Source organism: Paramormyrops kingsleyae, chromosome 17 (genome assembly GCF_048594095.1).
Source record: "Paramormyrops kingsleyae isolate MSU_618 chromosome 17, PKINGS_0.4, whole genome shotgun sequence".
Lineage (NCBI taxonomy): Eukaryota > Metazoa > Chordata > Actinopteri > Osteoglossiformes > Mormyridae > Paramormyrops > Paramormyrops kingsleyae.
In genome coordinates, this window is record NC_132813.1 from 9,767,617 (window position 1) to 9,789,427 (window position 21,811).

At 40.3% G+C, this 21,811-nt stretch overlaps 3 protein-coding genes across 15 annotated transcripts in view; 1 reads left to right on the forward strand and 2 right to left on the reverse strand.

Annotated features, from left to right (window-relative positions):
- Positions 1-9,093, reverse strand: part of scn2b (sodium channel, voltage-gated, type II, beta) — a 28,461-nt gene extending 19,368 nt beyond the window's left edge. For 2 of the 5 annotated variants that reach the window (XM_072701242.1, XM_072701243.1), the window contains exons 1-2: positions 5,887-6,023; positions 3,706-5,763 (exon numbers count right to left, since the gene is read on the reverse strand). In XM_072701242.1, the coding sequence (XP_072557343.1) occupies positions 3,706-3,790 (85 nt within the window). In that variant the 5' untranslated portion in view covers positions 3,791-5,763; positions 5,887-6,023. Of the gene's footprint in view, positions 1-3,705; positions 5,764-5,886; positions 6,024-6,051; positions 6,110-6,325; positions 6,465-7,287; positions 7,327-7,413; positions 7,622-8,071; positions 8,594-8,975 lie in introns of those variants that run through there. The other 3 variants (XM_072701240.1, XM_072701241.1, XM_023833484.2) reach the window with 3 other exon arrangements.
- Positions 1-21,811, forward strand: part of LOC111854957 (T-cell surface glycoprotein CD3 epsilon chain-like) — a 67,878-nt gene that overhangs the window by 27,097 nt on the left and 18,970 nt on the right. For 4 of the 7 annotated variants that reach the window (XR_011983239.1, XR_011983240.1, XR_011983238.1 and 1 more), the window contains one exon: positions 22-1,923. The exons of 2 other annotated variants lie outside the window; for them this stretch is intronic. The gene's annotated coding sequence lies outside the window, so the exon portion shown is untranslated. Of the gene's footprint in view, positions 1-21; positions 1,924-13,384; positions 13,526-21,811 lie in introns of those variants that run through there. One more of the 7 variants, XM_072701248.1, reaches the window with a different exon arrangement.
- On the reverse strand, positions 8,831-20,515 carry mpzl3 (myelin protein zero-like 3). 3 transcript variants are annotated; one of them, XR_002840786.2, is made up of 7 exons: positions 20,195-20,373; positions 18,949-19,115; positions 14,398-14,611; positions 13,806-13,956; positions 13,329-13,398; positions 9,263-11,418; positions 8,831-9,049 (listed from the first exon to the last, which is right to left on the reverse strand). XR_002840786.2 is itself a non-coding variant. In XM_023833490.2 (6 exons), exons 2-6 carry the CDS (start codon positions 19,093-19,095, stop codon positions 11,341-11,343), a joined length of 660 nt encoding a protein of 219 aa, XP_023689258.1. In that variant the 5' UTR covers positions 19,096-19,115; positions 20,380-20,515; the 3' UTR covers positions 8,831-11,340. The 3 variants fall into 3 exon arrangements, 2 of the variants coding, with proteins under 2 accessions (XP_023689258.1, XP_072557346.1); XM_023833490.2 differs by lacking the exon at positions 20,195-20,373 and adding an exon at positions 20,380-20,515 and having other exon boundaries at positions 8,831-11,418; XM_072701245.1 differs by having other exon boundaries at positions 8,831-11,418.

A 21,811-nucleotide genomic window follows, 5' to 3' on the forward strand; every position in this document is an offset into this window, starting at 1 on the left:
CCCTTTCTGATTTTTCAATAGATGGTACAAGATGTCAGCAGTAGCAGAGCAGAACAGCTGGAGCGGAAGTATTTAATGGACACTGGAAAAAGCACTCAGAGTGATAACATCCAGAGGCAATTAGTCACTGACAAGGGCGTAACTTTGGCTGGAACATAGGGGGGGTTGAAGTCTCCAGCCATTACACGGGAAACATGATTATTGGGGGGGTTGTATCAGCTGGTTTTGATTTATTGGGGGGGGGGGGGGGGGGGGGGGCTACAACCCCCCCGTAATTTACACCCATGGTCAATGTACTTGTGGCAATTTTTTTATGATACGGCTTTCTTTTGCAATCTACACACATTTTTGACTTGAAACTTAATCGGCTGCATTGTGTCATTTCAGGTACATTGCTAATAGTTACACTGCCCCCAGTTCCCAGAGCTTCCTTCCCCAAGAAAATCTATGTAAGTAGGCTACAGATTTGGCATTTTAGCAGCAACTAGCCCTACTTTGTTTGAGAAGCAAGTACCAAAATTAATGCGAACTATCATTCACATTACGAATCTATCACATTATTTCAAAAGTTTTGTTTTATCTTGAGGAAGACACTTCACTGATTGAGCCTGTAACACTGGATTCATTGCCTGGGGGGGTGTAATGGTTTCACTGCGCGATTTCGGTATGGCTGGGAGAGCAATTAGTTTTGAAAATATTAATTATTAAAACTGAAAACACCAATACAATTAGGAACAGGTGTAAACCAAAGGAAATTTGTCTGTCAATGAATAATTAATCCTAAAAAATGCTTATTTGCACAAATATAAATAAGCAAAATAAAAATGGGACTGAATCATAATGATCATAATGAACTAAATCCTGTCTAAATTACATGTCCCCTACGACCAATAACTGTAGCAATAAACACTCCTCTAGTCATAGTTATTGTTTTTTAGTCTGGTTTGAATTTCCTGGCAAAAGAGCCTTAAACGCCACAGGTAGCTAATCTTACAGGTGCTGTTTCTGCCGTACGCCGGTCATACACACACTATGATGATGATGTCTCAGACTGGTTAGCACATCAGAGGTGTTTCCAGCAACATGTCCCAGTTCAGCATAACAGAGATAACAGACAGTCTTGGACAGTGTTGCTGGAATTTATTGGGATACTGAAATATTTCCCTAAACTACCAATTATGAGCAACAGTGGGGGGGGGGGGGGGGGGCAGATAACTACTTATTTTGGACAATATGTTGTCCCTGAAAAAATTGCAATAAACAATATTATTGTCATTTTATGCCTCTGATAACATAATAATAAAGCAGTAAAATAATACACGTGCACCCTTTCAAATAGCAATGAACTTTTAATTCTTATATATAATGTCCAAAATGTAAATATTGTAAATGAATAAAACAGAAAACTAAAACTGAAATTTCATTGTCAATGAAATAAGTACTGAGGGTTGTTCATGACCCACACAGAACTACAGAATCTTCCATCTTGGTCCCTCAAACTTAAATGAAAAGGGATTAATAAGATGATGTGATTTGTTCTTTACTAATGTGGATGGAGTCTTCAGTCTGTTAACTGGGTATTTGGGCTAACAAGAGAAGTACCGTTGAATGAAGGAAGTATCTCCATGAATGAGCTAGCTGCTGTAGTGTCTGTGCTTTTATGAGTGCCTTCGTGCTTTCGGAATGCTTATGATAGAGGATCACTGTTTAATCGTAAAGTTAAAACATTTGAACTTCTACTTCTCAACTATTTATTGCCAGCAAATGCCTTTACGTTGTCTTGTGTTTTGAGCTGGTTGTATCACTGAGATTATGGTATTGCTACTTCTGTGGCAAATGGAATGCACCCGACTCAGTATTCAGCATTTTTTAAACTTGGTGAGATTTAAGTTGGCTGTGTGAAATAAAACATGGTTTGCCAAATTGTATTAATCTGTTCTTTGTGTGCTATAGTTTTCCCAAGCTTTGCCATAAGCCACTGTAATTGGATGAGAATAAGACAGTGTTATTAATAACGATTTTAAAAGGTTAAGGATCAGAGATATTTTCCATATTAAACATCAAAGTGGGGGAGATTTAAAACTGAATATCATAAGAGTAAGACGTTTTTATTGAAATGGTATGTATGCTCTGGGTCAAAATTAAGATGACGATCATGAGTATAAAATCAGTTAAGGTTCCCTGTTTATTCTGGAACAGATTTAAACATGATCGCCTTTAACGTAAAAATAACCCTGAATTCTGAATAACTTAAAAGCATCCTATATTATCTGAATCAGACAAAAATTAAATGTGGAAAAAATAGTCCTTTTACTACAGTTTCCATTCTGAATTAAATGTAAAATTTCGCTGCTGTAGTGCCATGCATAGGAGTCAAATGTTTTAGTGTCAAACCAATTCCTGAAAGTCAGGACCTACAGTATGTAGTGTTGGAGATAACAATAAAAATATCTGTCACACCACACTTTTTCCGGAGTAAAAATGTTTAAACAACGTTAGACAAAACGCGGTGGTTTTACAGCCTTGTAAGACGGATCAAAAAGCAGTGACAGGGCTATAGAAGGGAAAAATAATAAAAAAAATATATAAAGATAAAGCCTTTTTCGTACAACGTGATTGTAAACGAATAGTGCTGTGCATTTACGAAAACAGCGGAAAATTAGAAAAAAAAAATTCTGGCAGAAGCCTTTCCTCCTCCCACAAGAGAACAGAAATCGCTTGGTATACTTAAGTGATGTGCAGAATAATTGATCCCTTTTATTATGCAGACACTGTTGCGTCATGGGTTACGACATAATTCTGCGCATCAGTGCAATTTCCAAGTATTAGTATTTTATGACAGATTGATATTACCCAGATACGTTAAATGTAACCCTATATCAGAGTTTTCCCACAGTAAACACAAACGCCTCCGAATGCAGCAGAACGATACGGAATGGATCCCCAATAATCCAGATGCGTTACATTTCGTTTATATTAGCGGCCTTCAGATAGATTATATACTGAACCACAGAGCAGAAATTCCATAGGCCTATATCACAATCTCGCATCCCCAAGATCGATGCACGTTTATCCTTCGGTCAATGTTTAATCATAATAACTGCTAACAATAACAACAATAACGTGAACATTAAAAACGCACCTAAAAAAACAAAAGCATTGTTCTCTATGGACTTGGCTGCATTACTTGCAACAAATATATACCGTTATCTACACAACCGGAGAAAATACAAAACAATCTATTTAAAGGCGGGGCACGTTCAGAAATGAAATATCCGCAAGTGACAGCCAATATATTATTTGCTGCAAAATTATTGCTTGTCATTTGTTTTGTTGAATGCGAGCTTGATTCATATGAAACTGTAAATCCCGTGTTGAAAAGGAAGAGATGGACTTGGAGTAAATGTAATAGGCAAGCGGGCCCATAGAGAATCCCCTCCCTCGTAAGCACAAACACACCTAAGCATCACTCAAAAAACATCATTCATATATAAATATATATAATGAATCACACACAAACATCCGCATCTGCATGCTAAAATAATGAAACGTGCCCTATTGAACATATCTTACGTACATACATATATTTTGTCAAAAACAGTATCCGATACATTCAAATACCATACCAAAGCACCTAGCGACTATGGCGTGGTTTTCCCCGTATTTACCGACACAGTTTAGGGATAGCGCTTGTTTCGTACTTACCCATGGCAAAAATCACCATTGCTATAAAGATTAAGTTGACAGCTGACTTCCGCGATTTGTTTCGCGCTTGGAACGAAGAAACCATGATGTATATAAAAATCTTTTGTGTCGTATATATAAACGCGGCTGTACTTGCTTTTATTGAAGTGACAAACAATAGGAAAATTGTCTTATTTCAGTGCTATATTATGGCTGGCAGTGACTGTAGCCGAGGATAGAATTGATTTTGTGGTTGTGAGTGTCCAACGGAGGTGGAGAGGTTTGAGTTTGAGTCCGTACCCTCGTTGTTTGGTCCCACCCCCTCTTTCATCTCCTTTCCAGAAATCGCATATCCTATGTACAGGACCCTCCTTGCTTCTTCATGCAATGAGTTGTCGTCATATTTAATATGTTAAAGAGATCGTTGCGTTGGACAAAACAACTTGAGCTGTTATTCTGTCTGTTGAGTCCTGCTTCTCCAGAGCAAATAAGACAAAAAATATAGATTTTTTTTTTTTTTGGATCGGAAATTTGAAGAGATGCTTTACATGAGATGTTTAATCCATTCACTTGCCTGCTTGGGAAAAAATGTCAGCACTGAGCAGTTAAGTGAATATGAGTCAGTGATGACAGAAAGCTTTGTGGGTTTACATCATGTGTGTGCTTGTCTGTGCAAAAGGACCCATAAAAAAGCATTAATCACCAAGGGGGAAGGCTTATAATGTACTCGCACAAATTATAAATGATGTAAACTGCATATTTTAAATACTATTGCATGGGGATATATATAATTTATATTCAGTATATTGCTGTAATTTACAATAAAATCTTAAATATGTACAAAGAAACATGGTGAGATATTACCCTGGAATCAGCCACTGCATGACATCATGTGATGAATAGTGACAGAATTCCAGTGATAGAGGCAAGTGTACTTTACGGGGTTTCTGATGAACTTTCACGCTGGTTGTAATGATTTACAAGATGAAGCAACAGTTTTAATAAGAATATATTAAAACATGGCATTATTTAAAAATTGCATATATCTTTTACCCTACAAAATATGTTCTGGGTAAATTAATACTTATGAAACAGCACTAATTAAACTACTTAAATTCACAATGCAACAGACAGACATTTGAGTCGTGTGCTCCTTTTGGGTATATAAGAGTGCATAGAAAGAAAGTGGTTCTTAGGCCACGAGAGTAAAGATTATCAATACAGCAAGAGAGAAATACTGACTATAGGCAAAAATAGCACAGAATTCATTGATGGTCCTTTAAGACCTTGCAGCTGCGGCTTTCTGGTAGGAAGTGAGATACTTGTGTAAAATTCAGGCAGCAAAAAAAGTATGAGCTCCCCATTTCTACATGGTGCTTGTTAATAAAAAGGTAAGGGGATAAATGTGCAGAAGCCCTGAATTACAGAACAAACTGACAAATCAGAAACACTATAACATTAACTGAAACTGGAAAAGGTGGGGTACTTACAGTATCCAATCTCATGGCCCAGGCACTCTTTGAACACCAAGCTGTGTTTTCTGGTTTGCTGTTGTGTTTTTCAAGATACACGTGCAACATGCAGTGAAATGTAACCGTGAATCACTCTTGGTTTAATATGGTTTAATTGGTTGTCATTGTGTTGCCTGATTTGGCATTGTGATTTCCAGTTTGTCATAGTGTTTCTGGATTTGTCATTTTGTTTTCTGATTTGTCATTGCGTTTCCGGATCTGTCATTTTGTTTTCTGCTTTGTCATTGCATTCCCTGATTTGGCATTATGTCTTCTGAAGTTTTCTGATTTCTTGTTGCGTTTCCTTATTTGTTCATTTCTTTTGCATTTCTGGACTTCCATAGTCTTTTTCATATTAGATGCATGTGTACAAAAAGGACACTTTGCATTCCTGTTGTGCGAGGGCCAAAATCCCGCTGAGGGAAGAGTAGCAGTTTTCTGTGCAGCTATGTGTTGTTTTGATTGTACACCATTGGATTTTTTAAAAGGCGGAGTAGCTTTATCAGACTGAGGGAAACATCTTCCTGTTGCAGTGGGCTGTGGTGGCCAGGTCTCCAAGGACAGGGTGCTTCAAGGGAGGTGTGGGGGCAGGGGGGAGGGACATAGATTGAGGCAACAGAACGTTACATATTGATTCTGGAATTCCCACAGGAAATTAAATGGGAGAAATGGGCACTGATCAGAGACTCACCATAGCCATGTAGATGTTCTCTTCTTGGGAGACATGGGGAGTTGGGGCCCTGCAAAGGACATAGATGTCCTTTGACAGACAGAGATAAACAGAACAGGGTACCGTTTAGGCTAGAGACTAGCAAATAAAAAACTGACTTTCTATGGCGAGAAGCACAGCGCATACCTGGTTTTGGTGTGGAGGACATGTCTCTCCACTGGGGGCGCTCTTTCCCGGAACCAAGCTGAAGGCACCACACAGGAGACACTTTCAGTTCCTGTCTTTACAGAGGAATCTTTCGCAAACGCTATATTTAGCCAGGAAGAAGCTGAATTATGACCACAGCTAGAGCCCAGGGTGTTCTACAGCTGTCGCCTTATCTGCTAGGACGCTTGCTGGTTAGTCTGCCTGGCCAGCACTCTGTCAGCAGGGTACACCTGATTGACTGTAACATTCTCACCGTTGTGCAGTCCACCGGAAAAGTCTCTTCCTCCATAGCACCAACACTCCCAGTACTGCCAAAGCAATCAAAAGCACTGGCCCCACCATCCAGGACAGTTCCAAAGCCTTTCGCAGCATGGGGCCCCTGTCAGGACTTACTGGGAGGAAAAAAAATATATAAATGCATGTTATATATCTTTTAAGCATATTTACATAAAATATAACAAGAGGCAATTTTGGTAGCCAACAATCGGTCCATCGAGGCCCCAGCCAACGACTGCCACCCGATCCACATTGCAGCCGACCCCCACGGCTCCCCCTGCAGGTGGTGGGTGGTCCTATCTTATTCCTTGGGGCTATGCCCAGCCAGGCCCCATGGCTGGAGGCCCAGCCCCCAGATGCTCGGCCTGAAGCCCCCCTCCCCAGGCCTGGCTCCAGGGCGAGGCCCCAGTCTCCCTAATCCAGGTGGGGTAGCATGGTCTATAATATTACTCATTATGGTGGGTTTTCTGAATTGGACCAGTTTGCCTTACGTTTGCCTAACATAGCTCCTAGGATCACAGAGGCACACAAACCCCTCCACCATAATAAGGTGGAGAGTCTTGGAGCGGCAGCTCCCTGGGGAGGTGTTTGGGGCGTGGCCAACTGGGAGGAGACTCCGGGGCAGACCCACCACACACCGGAGAGATTATTCACTTTCATCCTAAGACTTGAATATCTAACTCATGAACCATTCTTACATCATTACATTATTATAGCAATACGGATTATTCATTCATTCATTAACATATTCATTCATTCATTTTCCATACCTACCTGTCCTATGCAAAGTCTCACGGGTCTGCATTCTCTCCTGGAAACAACGGGCACAAGGCGGGAAATAACCCAGGACGCAGCGCTAACCCATCGCAGCTGCAATGCTAATTACCCAATGCTAATTGATAAACTGTTAATAAATAACAAAGGTCAATATATTCATACTTGTTCTCTCCTGATTTTCATCTGGGGGGCTTGAATTTCCTGCAAAACATATCAGGACAGCATCCGTAAGCAATGGCATATTTCTAAGTAGCAAATTACCGGAGCCAAGATACCAAACAGCCATACCTGCAGGGTTGTAAGTGACAATCAGCTGAGTGGAGCTCTTGTAGATCAAAGGGCTGTCAGGAGACCGACTGCGACATAAGTAGGTGCCACTCTGGTTGCAGGTCACAGAGTGCATGACGATAGAGAAGTCACCTGCGCCAATGTCACCCGTGAATGTCAGCGTGGGCCACGCGATGACCGTGATGTTGGCGTAGAAGAAGACGAGCACCTGCTCCCAGCAATGAAACACGAGAATGCCAATCGCTGTGCTTAAGAGGAAAACTTCTCAAATGCACTACTACAGTTCTTATAGTCTTTAAACTGAAAAACCATCGAACACACAATGTCACAGGAAAAACACTCCGTCTCACCAAATAATCACAATGGTCAATTTCATGTACGCAATCTGACATGTACGAGAAGCGAGAAGCAACAGATACTTTAGCTCTTTGTTGTAGCCAAATAATACTGTAGTATATTTTGCCAAATCATGCTAATGCTAAAAGTCAAGAAAACTTTACTAACAATTTATGATATTCATTTCAATGTATAATCCCCTTATACCACACCATGTAACTAAATTAAACACTGCAGAGGTGTGTCACCGTTTGTCAATCAACTGGTGACAATTACATGTATTACTGTAACGTGTCATGCTAACGTATAAGAACATGACTACCACGGTGTTATTGAATTCCCATTCAACGCTGAGTCTGTGATCCAGGGTCTGTGGACACGAGGAGAAATTGCAGGGAAGGTGAACATCAGAGCCCTCCGATGCCTCTTTCCTGAGATCGGTGTACATGCAGCAGTGCGCGTGGCAAACTGTGGAGGACATGAGGCAGACATACAGTCTCAATGAAACATGGCCTGGCATATATATATTATATATATGTGTGTGTGTGTGTGTGTGTGTGTGTGTGTGTGTGTGTGTGTGTGTGTGTATTTCATTTAAGCCTTACAAGTCAACCCAAACAAAAACTATTAAAATATGCATCATTATAACTAGGCCTTAAGTGATGTTCGAATGCATTCAATCAAAACTGTATAAAATTAAATTGCTTGATTGCATTGTGATCAACTTGGAAGTGGTAAGTATGATTTTCTTTATCAATCTTTATAAAGCCTTTGGAAATATGTTACTATTGTGATTATCGTAATTCTTTAGGCTTGGGTTTCCCAACTTTAAGATCCGCAGACCGGTGTATGCCGGGGGGGGGGGGGGGGGCTGGGGGGGCGGGGGTGCTGCCAGCAGATCACAAGTTTAGTTATTTCCTGTTTTCTGAGATGCAAACAAAACATGCAGGAGTCATAAAAAATTTAAAAACATATAGTTTGTTTTTGGAAATCCTGCCACGAACCCCCCAGAATTCTGCAGCCCTATGGAATACTGCTCAGGAGTCTGAAGGTTGGGAGCGCTGAATTACAACAAACAAAATTTAGCCATAATATTTAATTTTAATTATTCAATGTATATCCACAAGTGAAATAATAAAACCGTGAATTGTTTCTGGTAAATAAAATAAGCAGGTATTTATTAAGCACAGCAGTCAAAAAGTGACTTTGATGGTTTTTTCTTTCACCTTTCCATGTTATATATGATTCTCACCCCAAAATATCACAACTATCCAGGCAAGGTGCTGCATTCGTCAAAAATCTGTCACCAACGAAAAACAGACAATATAAAAACACATTTATTAGCCTGCATCTTGTGTGTGCCATTTTAACCATATACAAGTACAGTGATTACGGTTAAAGTAATGTTCGTTGGCTAGCTAAATGAGAGAAAAAATATATTAATGTGCAAAGCAAGTCACACCACTTCAACAAGTACAGTTTAACGCCTCACTGCCACGGACCTGCCACTCACCCTGCGTTTCACACCAACTTTCAGCTGAAACCTGCATACAAAACTGCAGGCGGCTGCAAAAGTTGAGTGTGTTCAGTGGGTTTAGTGAATGACAGGGTCTGCAAGGAAAACGTTCAACACGATTCAAGAGTGTCATCAGAACTCCGGAATTAAAGGGCATCTCCATGCACTCCCCAGGTAATTGTTAACATTTTTTTTTAACAAATAAAGCCGTTAAGCATTGAAATTTGAGCCCATACATTATTTGTGCACCCATGGTCTATGCTACTCGCGCCATATTTTGCTTCTCACATCACTTATCATGGACAGTCAGAGCTTACCATGCCTAGACATAACTGGGTTTCACAATGCTTGAGAACAAAAGGGAAAAACCCACCTACTTCCGCAGGAATAGAAAATACACACAGAAATAAAAATCCAGATGCTACGGAGAAGATAAAATGTTCATTACTCATAGTTCACTCTGTGTTCTTCACAGCTATCACACTACAAGACAATTATATTCAACACGAAGCACACTTGAGTTCCATAGAAAAAAACACAGCGCTATGCACCCTTTAGGCAAGCAATAATGAAGAACTGATCATTGATTATTAGGTATCTTAGTGTAAAACTTACCTGTGCTAGCGGACTACACCAACAAAGGGCCCTTCACGTGGTCTTTCATCAAGCTTCAGCTCAGACACAAGGTAATGAGACTTATAAGAACCAGACGGAAGTATTTGTTTCCCATCATCCATGTGCGTGCATCCCCCACCTCATCTCACACCCTGCTTAGATTCAAAGTAACTGTTTTTTGTGGCAGTTGAGCAGCACAAACCAAACTTTTCGCTATGCTGTCAAAACCACTAGGGCCACAGAGCCCAAAGTGGCAAAACATCTAGATAAAAAACTTCCCATGCAGTCACTCATGATCATTAACTCATTCATGTTCAACCTCAGATTGTTCAATGCTGATCATTTACTTTAACAAGACTTAACTCAGCTTATTGCACTTTAACTTTTTAAATAATATATATGCATCAATATCAGTGCAGTCAAATACTAAACAAAAAAGGAAATTGACAGCCGCTTCTCTTTTCTGGAACAAGCAGCTGACAGACACAATATTCCATGTTAATGATATAATAATTATAATTTAATAATTTTAATTAGGATAATTTTTGACGCAACAGTTCATATGAGCAGGATCTAAAAGTTTCTAGAGATGCACTATAAGGTGAAAAACCACTGAAAGTTACATATATGCTGGATACTGAAGCCAGGAGATGCCTGCAACACTGGTCATGAAGCACAGAGAACATCAGCGAGTACAAGATCAGCAATGATGAGAACATGATAAAACACTAAAGAACCACAATCACACGCTTCCAGTATCAGCCCCTGTGCACCAGAAACATCACAGCAGAAAGTAGTTTATCGCCAGGTTTGTACAAATCTTAAGTTAACCTGCAGAAATCCACATGTACTGAAACAGAAGTGCATAATGTACATCGAGGCTATTAATGGCACGTCTCTGAGTGACAGTGTGCAAAAATCATAAAATAAATAACTGCAAAATTGCCAAAATCAAAATGAACAGACTGATCTTACAACAAAATAGTACAATCAATACAACTAATGCTTTGTGCTATACAGGGTCACTGTTTATGTTTGGCTTGTTTGTATATACATAGGTTCTCCTGAAAAAGTAAAGGAGATAGGTAACTCAAAGGCAAACCCCTTTTGGTTACAGCAGTGTTTCTCAACCTGGTCTACAGAGACCTGCAGATGGTCCATGTTTTTGCTCCCTCCATGCTCGTTACCGGACAGTCCGCATTTTTGCTCCCTCAGCTGGGAGCTTACCAAGAGCTGGGAAGGAGCAATTACGTGGACTGTCTGAGGCTCCCTGAGATTACAGCATCAAGTTTAGTCATCAAGCTTCAACCTCGTAGCCATAGAAACATGGAAACAAGAACAGGCATTTTAAGTATCAGCAGGAATTAAGACTGACTTAGCAATTTTAGCATAGAGCCACGCTCTAGTCTCAGTTCTCTTTTCAAACTGAGGGACGTGCACCTTCCCAGCGACGACAGCTATTAGCACTGAGATTCAGCAATGGCTCCTTTTTCATGCTTCTCTGTGCATGGACAGAATTCCTCATCATTGACTGATTCCTGGAAGGGAAAAAGAAAAAGAGGTTGAGAGGAACCAATGAAAACTCATTAGATTTAATGGATTAGTAATGGCTAGATGTATGCGAGTGGTTTATTGGCCAGAAAGTTTCATGTTCAAAACCCAGAGACAAAAAATTATATATACAGGTCCTTCTCAAAAAATTAGCATATTGCGATAAAGTTAATTATTTTCTGTAATGGACTGATAAACATTAGACTTTCATATATGTTAGATTCATTACACACAACTGAAGTAGTTCAAGTAGTTTTATTGTTTTAATATTGATGATTTTGGCATACAGCTCATGAAAACCCAAAATTCCTATCTCAAAAAATTAGCATATTTCATCCGACCAATAAAAGGAAAGTGTTTTTAATACAAAAAAAAAGTCAACCTTCAAATAATTATGTTCAGTTATGCACTCAATACTTGGTCGGGAATCCTTTTGCAGAAATGACTGCTTCAATGCGGCGTGGCATGGAGGCAATCAGCCTGTGGCACTGCTGAGGTGTTACGGAGGCCCAGGATGCTTCGATAGCGGCCTTAAGCTCATCCAGAGTGTTGGGTCTTGCGTCTCTCAACTTTCTCTTCACAATATCCCACAGATTCTCTATGGGGTTCAGGTCAGGAGAGTTGGCAGGCCAATTGAGCACAGTAATACCATGGTCAGTAAACCATTTACCAGTGGTTTTGGCACTGTGAGCAGGTGCCAGGTCATGCTGAAAAATGAAATCTTCATCTCCATAAAGCTTTTCAGCAGATGGAAGCATGAAGTGCTCCAAAATCTCCTGATAGCTAGCTGCATTGACCCTGCCCTTGATAAAACACAGTGGACCAACACCAGCAGCTGACATGGCACCCCAGACCATCACTGACTGTGGGTACTTGACACTGGACTTCAGGCATTTTGGCATTTCCCTCTCCCCAGTCTTCTTCCAGACTCTGGCACCTTGATTTCCGAATGACATGCAAAATTTGCTTTCATCCGAAAAAAGTACTTTGGACCACTGAGCAACAGTCCAGTGCTGCTTCTCTGTAGCCCAGGTCAGGCGCTTCTGCCGCTGTTTCTGGTTCAAAAGTGGCTTGACCTGGGGAATGCGGCACCTGTAGCCCATTTCCTGCACACGCCTGTACACGGTGGCTCTGGAGGTTTCTACTCCAGACTCAGTCCACTGCTTCCGCAGGTCCCCCAAGGTCTGGAATCGGTCCTTCTCCACAATCTTCCTCAGGGTCCGGTCACCTCTTCTCGTTGTGCAGCGTTTTCTGACACACTTTTCCCTTCCCACAGACTTCCCACTGAGGTGCCTTGATACAGCACTCTGGGAACAGCCTATTCGTTCAGAAATTTCTTTCTGTGTCTTGCCCTCTTGCTTGACGGTGTCAATGATGGCCTTCTGGACAGCAGTCAGGTCGACAGTCTTACCCATGATTGCGGTTTTGAGTAATGAACCAGGCTGGGAGTTTTTAAAAGCCTCAGGAATCTTTTGCAGGTGTTTAGAGTTAATTAGTTGATTCAGATGATTAGGTTAATAGCTCGTTTAGAGAACCTTTTCATGATATGCTAATTTTTTGAGATAGGAATTTTGGATTTTCATGAGCTGTATGCCAAAATCATCAATATTAAAACAATAAAAGGCTTGAACTACTTCAGTTGTGTGTAATGAATCTAACATATATGAAAGTCTAATGTTTATCAGTCCATTACAGAAAATAATGAACTTTATCACAATATGCTAATTTTTTGAGAAGGACCTGTATATATAAAAATAGGAACCCAAAATGAAACACCTCAGTAAATACTGAAAAGAGAACTTCTGAAAATATATCAGGATTGTCTTGTTGATATTTTGTATCTAAAGGAAGTTTAGTAAAGGAATCAAAAAATATTACATAGTTTAAATAGCAATACCTGCAAGTACAGCTCACAACAAGGGAAGGGGCCATTTTTCATTTTGTGCCTGCTGTAGCCAAACTCCTCTCTGCAGAAATTAATACAATAACTCAGTTTCTCTAAGCAGGCACAAATGGAGAACAAATGGCAAGTGTCAGTCCACTGCTGGTAGCACCAGGAAATCCAACCTACACCCAGCACCGCTTCACAACTCGGTAAGCATGACAAACTCGATCTTCAGGACAGAAGACAGATCCTCAAGGTATGAGAATTGGAGAATGGAATAGGGAGATTTAATTGGCACCCTCAGGATACATCGGGTAGGAGAGCTGAATTCACATGCAAAATAATCATTTGGCTCTTTAGCTTAAATGTACTAAACCAGGAGAACCACTGGGGCTCATATGATTGTTAATTACAGTCGAGCAGTCGAGACCCTGCCTCTCCCCCAAAATATCCACATCTCCCCCGACGTCTCAAAGCACATGTCCTTACACATCAGTGACTTCGATGGGTGAACGCCTGACTGTAGTCTTCTTGTGCTGGGAGCAGCAAATTGAACCCAGCAACACCAACGTGATGATGGCTGAGGGTATCAGGATGAACGCCATCAAGACTGCCATGTCCGAGAAGCGTACGCTCGTCCCTGGTAGAGTGGGGGGGGGAGAAAATGTCTATAAAGACCCAAGACAGACAAGGAAGAATACCGTGCCACACACATACAACAGAAAAAATATATAGATTAGTGGTACGTTACTAAAGTTTTTTCTTCTATCCCATCATACTCTCCACAAGACACACATATAAGTGTCAGTTAGCTTGGGGGGGGTCACATGGCAAGGTCAGTTAGCTTGGGGGGGGTCACACTGCAGGGTCAGTTAGCATGCAGCGTTCCTGGAGCTGGGGATTAAGGGCCTTGCTCTGGGACCTAACAATGGCATCAGTCTGCCAGCCCTGGGATTTGAACTAGCAACCTTCTGATCACGGGCGCGGGGGTTCTAACCCGGCGGAGCCGCCACTGGCCAGCTCACAACAAAATCATTCTCAATACACAAATTTACATACATGATCATGAACCCAAATATACCTCTAGGAGTGACTGTGAGCTCAGTCTGGCACGGGGATCCGTGGACATCGCCGGGGGGGTTCCTCACGGCACAGGTGTAGGTACCGTTGTCGCTAAGGGAAGCATTAAGGAGCAGGAGGGAGGCGTCGCCTCTGGCGAGGTTCCCCGGCCACTTTATGCGGCCCATGAAGCTGCCCTCTTTGGGTAGGTATGGCTGGGAAATGAAGTGAAACACCTGGGAAGAGGAAGAGACACGTAACAATGGCAGAAATATTTAGGTATTCTCATTGTTCCACATTCCTTTTACATTGTTAACGTAAAAGAAAAAAACAAGACTGAATTATTTATTGGTGTAACTAATTATCAGGCCGCAGGTTCAAAGCCGCAGAGATAATGGAATTTGTTCATAACTGAACAAAATCTGCTGCACAAGTCTGGGTTAAAAGATTTTTTTTTCCCCCACTCAGAATTGACATTGTGATTTTCTGTCACAATTTTGAGCAATATCCATCTAACCATCCATAACTCCATCCACCTTCTATAGCCTCTAGTTCTGTGCAGAGTCATGGGTTTGGAGGCTATCCCAAAAACTACAGGAACAAGGCAGGAAATAACCCAGGATGGGGAACCCACCTCTTGAGCAACTACTTCTCCTTATAACAACAATAACAGTAATAACAAACATCATCATCGTCATCAATAAAGAAATGATGATTATTAACACTATATATCTAAATGAAAACAGAGCCAATAATCTGATTACTGGAAAAAGTACCATCACATCAATTTTGCAGAACCAAAAGGGCATACTCCAGGCTTTTAAACTCATTTCAACTGCAAGAAATATGAAACTGACTTAATTATAACACCTACAAACAAATGATTTTACTACAAAATTGTTCCACATCCTCATCACCTCCCAGATGTTCAAGAAAGCTGAAGGTAATACTGCACGTAATAAGCTTAGCGGGGACGCCTCTTCTGTAATACCCCCCCCCTGCCCCACCCGAATTCTGCTTTTGTTCGTCAGGCTTTTACAACTTCCTTCCCAAAATTATCATCTGCGGACCGAAGTTCCTCAGATTGAAAGAAATGTACTGAATGTGTTGGGATGTGAAGGTCACACAGTGGTAAGCTGTGTATAGAGAGCGATGGAGTAGTGACTCAGTAGGTAACACTGGTGCCTCACATCAGTGAGGTTGGCACCTCATACAGAGTGTCGTCCTGCTTTGTGCTCTATGCTTCCTGGATTAAGTCCAAAGCTCTTTGCAGCCCCGTATTGGATGAGTGGTTGGAAAAAAAAATATTCAGACAGATGCAGCCCATACCTCTATGGTGTGATAAGAATCATGATATATAGATATGTCCAGGGTTCATACACTTTTTCGATCAACAAATTTCCACGACTGTTTCATGACTTCTTCAAGATGAATTTCCAAGAATCAGTTGAAAGAAATATTTTTTCGTTCAACCCATGCAGGAAGAGTGTTCGGAGTTACGATGCAAACATCATCATATGGCACCATTACAAACATCCAGCTTGTGTAGAGGAACCAGCTGTTTCCATCTTGCATTCATCCTTTGGATATGGATCTACCTTCCATTGCATATAATTTTACAGACATGCATGCTGCTTCTCTCTCTTGTTCAGATACACACTATTTAAAAAGTTGCTTAGTAAATTTTCTTAACCTGGTCACCAGATAGACACTCATTAATTTATTCCTCACATTTGCAATAACGATAAACAATAACTACTGAGATGTAAAACTTTGTGCTAAAAGACAAATAACTTATGTGTAACATTATAATTACCCTAACGCGACAAACTTGATATAGGCGTCCCAAAAGAACGAAGCAATGTTAACTTGAAGTATATTCAACATGTTATAGAATGTGTAAAGTTAACATCTTCTTCTTCTTATAATAATAATAACGGGATGAACAATGCCAGAAAGCACTTTGCATGTAAACATGTAGGAAGGACGGCCCTTGGGTGTGTACCAACTGTTAGCACCTGTGTGGAATTATAAGCTAGATGACTTTACACCGTTTGTGTAAGTGTTTTTTTATATTCAATATGCTCCTTCCAGTAACCATTTGAATGGCACCGTCTCTCTCCCTCTCTAAAACACACACACACACACGTCTTTATTTTTACACTCTGATACTTGAAGTTGAATCTTACAAATTCTACATCTAAATTACTCGGCTAGCCTGTACTCATAGCAGAGCATTCTTTTCCACACGTAGCACATTAAGTGTTTATATGCGAAGTGCTATGGCAAGCCATTTTAACATTTAATCACTAGACTGGGTATGTATCGCAGATATCTGTAATTAATCATTTTAATTTCAGATATCCGAAAGGATACCACCATTTTAGATATCCATAATGTAATTTAGAATATCCAAAATTAAAATTATGACTAGTAACAACTGGATTGTAGTTTTTATACCATGTCATTTAAAACTTGTCACCACAGGTTTTTAAATGTGTATTTTAATGCCACCTAAAGGAACTCCATAGGAAAAGACAGCGTTGAGACGTACAGAGGTGGAAAAAAATAGTGTCTAGAGGGTAAAATATGCTGTGTTGAGACATTTTCTCTCATTTTCCCCCTCAACGGCCTCCCATACACATGACAGTATAACCATGACACTGCTTGTGAAAGTCTGGGTGATACTGCAAATGTTTTCAAAAATCCTATGATGTTTCTAAGACTTTATTGTCCATAACTTTTCCAGGTCTAGAATACGTGATTACTTAATCCCATGATTTTTCCAGGACGTTCATGACTCTACAAACCTTTTATGTCACATCACCACAGACTGGTAAAGATCGGAGGATGTCTGGTAGAATGTTAAGAAGTCTTACATGGTCACCATCAAAAGTACTGATTATCAGATTGCTTAAGCTACGTATAATATTACAGCATGGTGCAGAATCAAAAGTTTCTTACTTATACCACAAGAGGGAGCCACTAAACTCCTTCGTGTAGTATATCAGATTCCACTGAAATAATTAGTCCAATCCCAACCTAGAATTTTTCAGTTTTCACTGAAGCACTCCAGAAACCTGTCAGCGTGGGGCTTTCCTGAAAAGCAGACTAAACTGATTTTCAATTTCATTCAGACACTTCCCGCTGAAGGGAGCTAAACTGTCTGGCTAGGCTGATATATACACATCCACAGGATGCAGAAGAACACAACCAGCCCAGAAGAAAGGTCGTAATAACCAGAGCTGGAAACTGGACTTCAATCATGGGCCCAACCTTGCAAAAAATTTAATAACACCACTGAAACTGTTTCGTATATTCATCAAACATTCTGATCTTCCCTTCATATGCATAAAACTAGGACTGGGCGATATCATAACGATATTATATCGCGCATGCTCAATAATCACCAGGGCTTCAGATGACAGGCAAAACATTTGCCCAAATGCCAGCTTTTCGGTACTATACGGACATTTATTTACGGCCACAATTTGTTAAGCAGGTTAATAGTATGACTAAAATATTGAGGCATTTTATGACGCCCAAAAGTTAGTAAATTCGGCACTGTATCCTTATGTTTAATAAATGCGTCAGACTTTAAACTGCAAAAAGTACCGCCACACCACCAACGTCTTTTTACCTTGTTTATCCTCAATATCTCCGCTTTTAAAAGATGTTGTGGCTGCTGAGCTGTTCCTTTCTTCACTGACCCTTCAGTGCAAATCGCACTAAAGTATACCAAACATAGTATACCACACGTAGTATACCAAAACAGCATGATGTGGTGTGCTCCGCTAACCAAATTTAATAAAGATTACCAAATTTTGGGTGTCACAAAATGCATCTCATTAATATTTTAGCTGTACTATTAATCTGCTTACCAAATATAGGGCGTAAATAAATGCCCGTATAGTATGCTTTGCCTTTGATCTGAAGTCCTGGTGATTATTGCGCATGCGCCATATAATATCGATATGATATCGCTACATAATACATACAAATTTTTGGGTTGGCTGTATGACTTGAAGTTCCAAGAAGTTAAAAAAAAAACTTTAATTATTCAGCAACAATAATATTATCTCGATCAGCTGCATGTTCAGAGATGTTGATTTGCAGTTACGTTCAGAGGTCTTAAAATGAGAATCACTCATTTTATTCCATTCTTGCTGTTTCTAATTTCATTCATTCATTATTTACTTGTTTGTTTTTGTTTGTTTGTTTAAGCAGACACTTTTATCCAAAATGACACTCAATTGAGAAAGAGTCAACCAGTCCCAGGAACAATTGGGGTTAAAGGTTTTTCTTAAGGTCTCAACAGTTAAATCACTATACTGGCCATGGGATTTGAACAGACGACCTTCTGGCCACAAGCATAACACTGTAACCTACTGAATCTCACAAACGATTCGTCTATGACATTCTTTCATCGAAACAGCTGTTACCAAAAACAAAATTCATAGCGGTCACCTCAAATTGACCTATTGCTTTCTAAGCAACAGTTCTGCGTCTTAATGGCTTAGTAGTCAGCATCCAGTCTGGTTTCAATTCCCCTCGTGGGGGGACAGAGACTCACCGACAGTGTGTCGCCACCTCCCTTTGGTCGGTATGACCATTCCACAGAGGTACGGCTGCTGGCAGGGCTGGTGGAGTAGAAGGAGCAGCTGAGGGTGAGGATCTCACCTTGGATGGCCTGCAGGGTACCTGAGCAGCTGATCTGCATGGGACGAACCTGGCACACGGCTAGGGGTAGGAAACCGGAGAAGGGGGGGCAGGGGTGACGAGATGGAGCACAGAGAAGAGGGAAAGAAGAACGGAAAATGTTCCATCTGAGAAATAGCCAGCGGGCTGGGACATTATTACCAGAACAAGAATGCAATCCAATGAAGAGCCATCATTCATCACACTCTTAAAAAAGTATTGTGCTCTTACTCTGTTCTCCTTTCTGATAATGTCACCTTTGTAACACACCCAACCAAAACCAATTTGTAATAATGCCTTTAATCATACCTTAGTCACTGTTTTTTAACCAACACATACACCACGTATTATATTTTGAAAAATACCACCCTAACATAAATGACCAAGAGCTGAAATCCTACAGAAAAGTACAGCATATATTTTTCAGTAAGTTCCCAGTATCCGAGTTTTAAAAGTATTCCTTGATCATTAACTGATTTTCAGTATATGTGATAAACTCACAACTCATAAAATAAATTCACAGCAGTTTATCATTGTTAAAACGAAAAGCAGGCTGTCTGCATATTGAAAACTTAAATAAGGGTGGGAATATGATAGAATGAATTTGTTCGAAAAAAAAATGACATACAATAAGTTTAATGTACTTCGAGGCACACTAACGTGTATTCGCATACGAAATAGGTTTTCCTGGAGCCCAGCAGGAAAGGGCTGCGATCCGCGTCCTGTTACACAGAAACCCAGACTGAGCTCGGGAGACGCCGCTGTCAGTGTCTGGCCGAAGGTCGACTTCGGTCGCGTTTTAACAATTAATAACTGGCTTAAGGGAACGTTTTCAATACATTTTATAATATACATGTTAAACTAATCATTAACATTTACCAACACGTTTCCATAGATCGCAAACGAATGCGAATACTCATCATCCACGAATACTCATGACACTCATAATATTTTGTAAAATATCACATCTTAATAATCCCTAGCAAACTAAAATCGATAAATAAGCAGATTTTTCTAATAAAAATGAGAAATTAAGCCGCAACCTAAACTTTTCCGTACGAGGTCATTAGCTTCGTGTACAGCGGGAATCAACAAACAAACGAAAACTGGAATAAACTCACCAAAACTGAGGACCAGAAGGCGGAACAAGACGGTTTTGGGATGTTGAGGGCACCCCATATTTTAATAAAGTAGTAATATACGTGGGGAAGGAATACAAAATACAAATTACAAAATGAAACCAAGCCAGTCAGAGCTGTAGATGCGGGCTCGGCGCGTCCATGTTGATCTGCGGCGGGGCGCCTACCTGCCTGACAGGTGTTTCAGGAAGTGGGTGCCGCGCAGCCCCAGCCTTTCCATTTTCGGCCAAAAACATCAAAACATCGATTTAACAAAAGTGGTGCATACACCCAGTTCCATTCTCATTCTCGTTATTTTGCTTGAACAGTGGGTTGGGTCTTCTAGTTAAAATGCGTCCTGCTTTCGTAATATTTATTTTACATAAGAGTTGATAATCTGTTGATAAGCACTGCGTATTTTTCAGGCTAAAACATTTAGTATGTCTATAACTTTACAAATATCAGGTTCAGGTTTGTGTGTGTGTGTGTGTGTGTGTGTGTGTGTGTCAAAGTGCACTTTTTCCGCGTTAAATGCTTTGTATTTCTCACTTTTCAAATGTAAGGGACTGTATAGGTCGGCGTTGCTGTAAGACTGCATCTCCCATCTAAATGTTTCAGTTAAGCCGTTTTCAAACCTGTAAAGCACGATATTGAAAACGTGGGAAGGCTATTTTCTTTCCTCAGTCCGCAACTCAATTTACTTTTAATCTTACAGATGTTCTTAACTATGTTCATTGTGTTAAATAGTGTATCTAGCAGTTTACCGTGGAAGGGTGAACTTGTTAAATGCATCTGTATGAAGACTTCCTGTATTTTTACCCAGTAATCTACTATTGACAAATAGGCCTACTTTTTGTAACTGAGAAAATACACACAAACCAGAGACCCAATTCCTGGTACATAGATCCATCTCCCAAGGTGTGGTAGGCCTATGTAGATTTTAGACAAAGCGGTCTCTATTAGACACAACAGTGCATTTTTCCACTCTGTGCTGGTGTTCAGTTTCACCACCTCAATGAGGATGGCTATACAGAAGGGTCTCTTAGCAACAGTGATGTCAGATGCAGAGATATTATTACCAAATCCTGAGCGTAATGGTGGCTCACTGGGTACCACAGTTATCTCACATCTTTAGGGTTGAGGATTTGAATCCTGAACCCCTTTTTCGTGCAAATATTGCACATCGTCATTGTGCCCATGCGCAGACTAACTTCTCTGGGGTTCCTTTTGGGCAATTTTAGCTATTTTTTAGAGCCGAAAGAGAAAGATGAAACATCAATAATATGCTAATCAAAGTGCGCGGTAAAACCATTATCTGTTCCTTCCTTTGCTATGGTTAGTCTGGAATTATTGCATATGCCCGTTTAATTGTGTTCTCTCCAAAACTATTCACAATGTCTCTACCACACTAGCGGGATGGTATAAAAAATAAACGAGATGTAATGTTAGTCCCGTATGACTGCACCGATATCTTTGTCTGTTATTAGGCTACTTTGTGTCACTTCGTTTGGCAGTGAAACAACTGGTAGACTCCAGTGTTAAAAGAAAGATGGGTGGCGTGAAGTCTCAGTAGATATAATAGAATAATAATAATAATAAGTAGAATAATCCATTATAGCT

Excerpts from the sequence above, each read along its gene's own strand:
- mpzl3 (XM_072701245.1), bottom strand. The coding sequence starts at position 20,252 with ATGGGGTGCCCTCAACATCCCAAAACCGTCTTGTTCCGCCTTCTGGTC. Across the intron at positions 14,612-18,948 it reads GAGGTGGCGACACACTGTCG|GTGTTTCACTTCATTTCCCA; the intron begins GTGAGTCTCTGT and ends TCCTCTTCCCAG. Across the intron at positions 13,399-13,805 it reads CCCATCGAAGTCACTGATGT|AGAGGAGTTTGGCTACAGCA; the intron begins GTAAGGACATGT and ends TAATTTCTGCAG.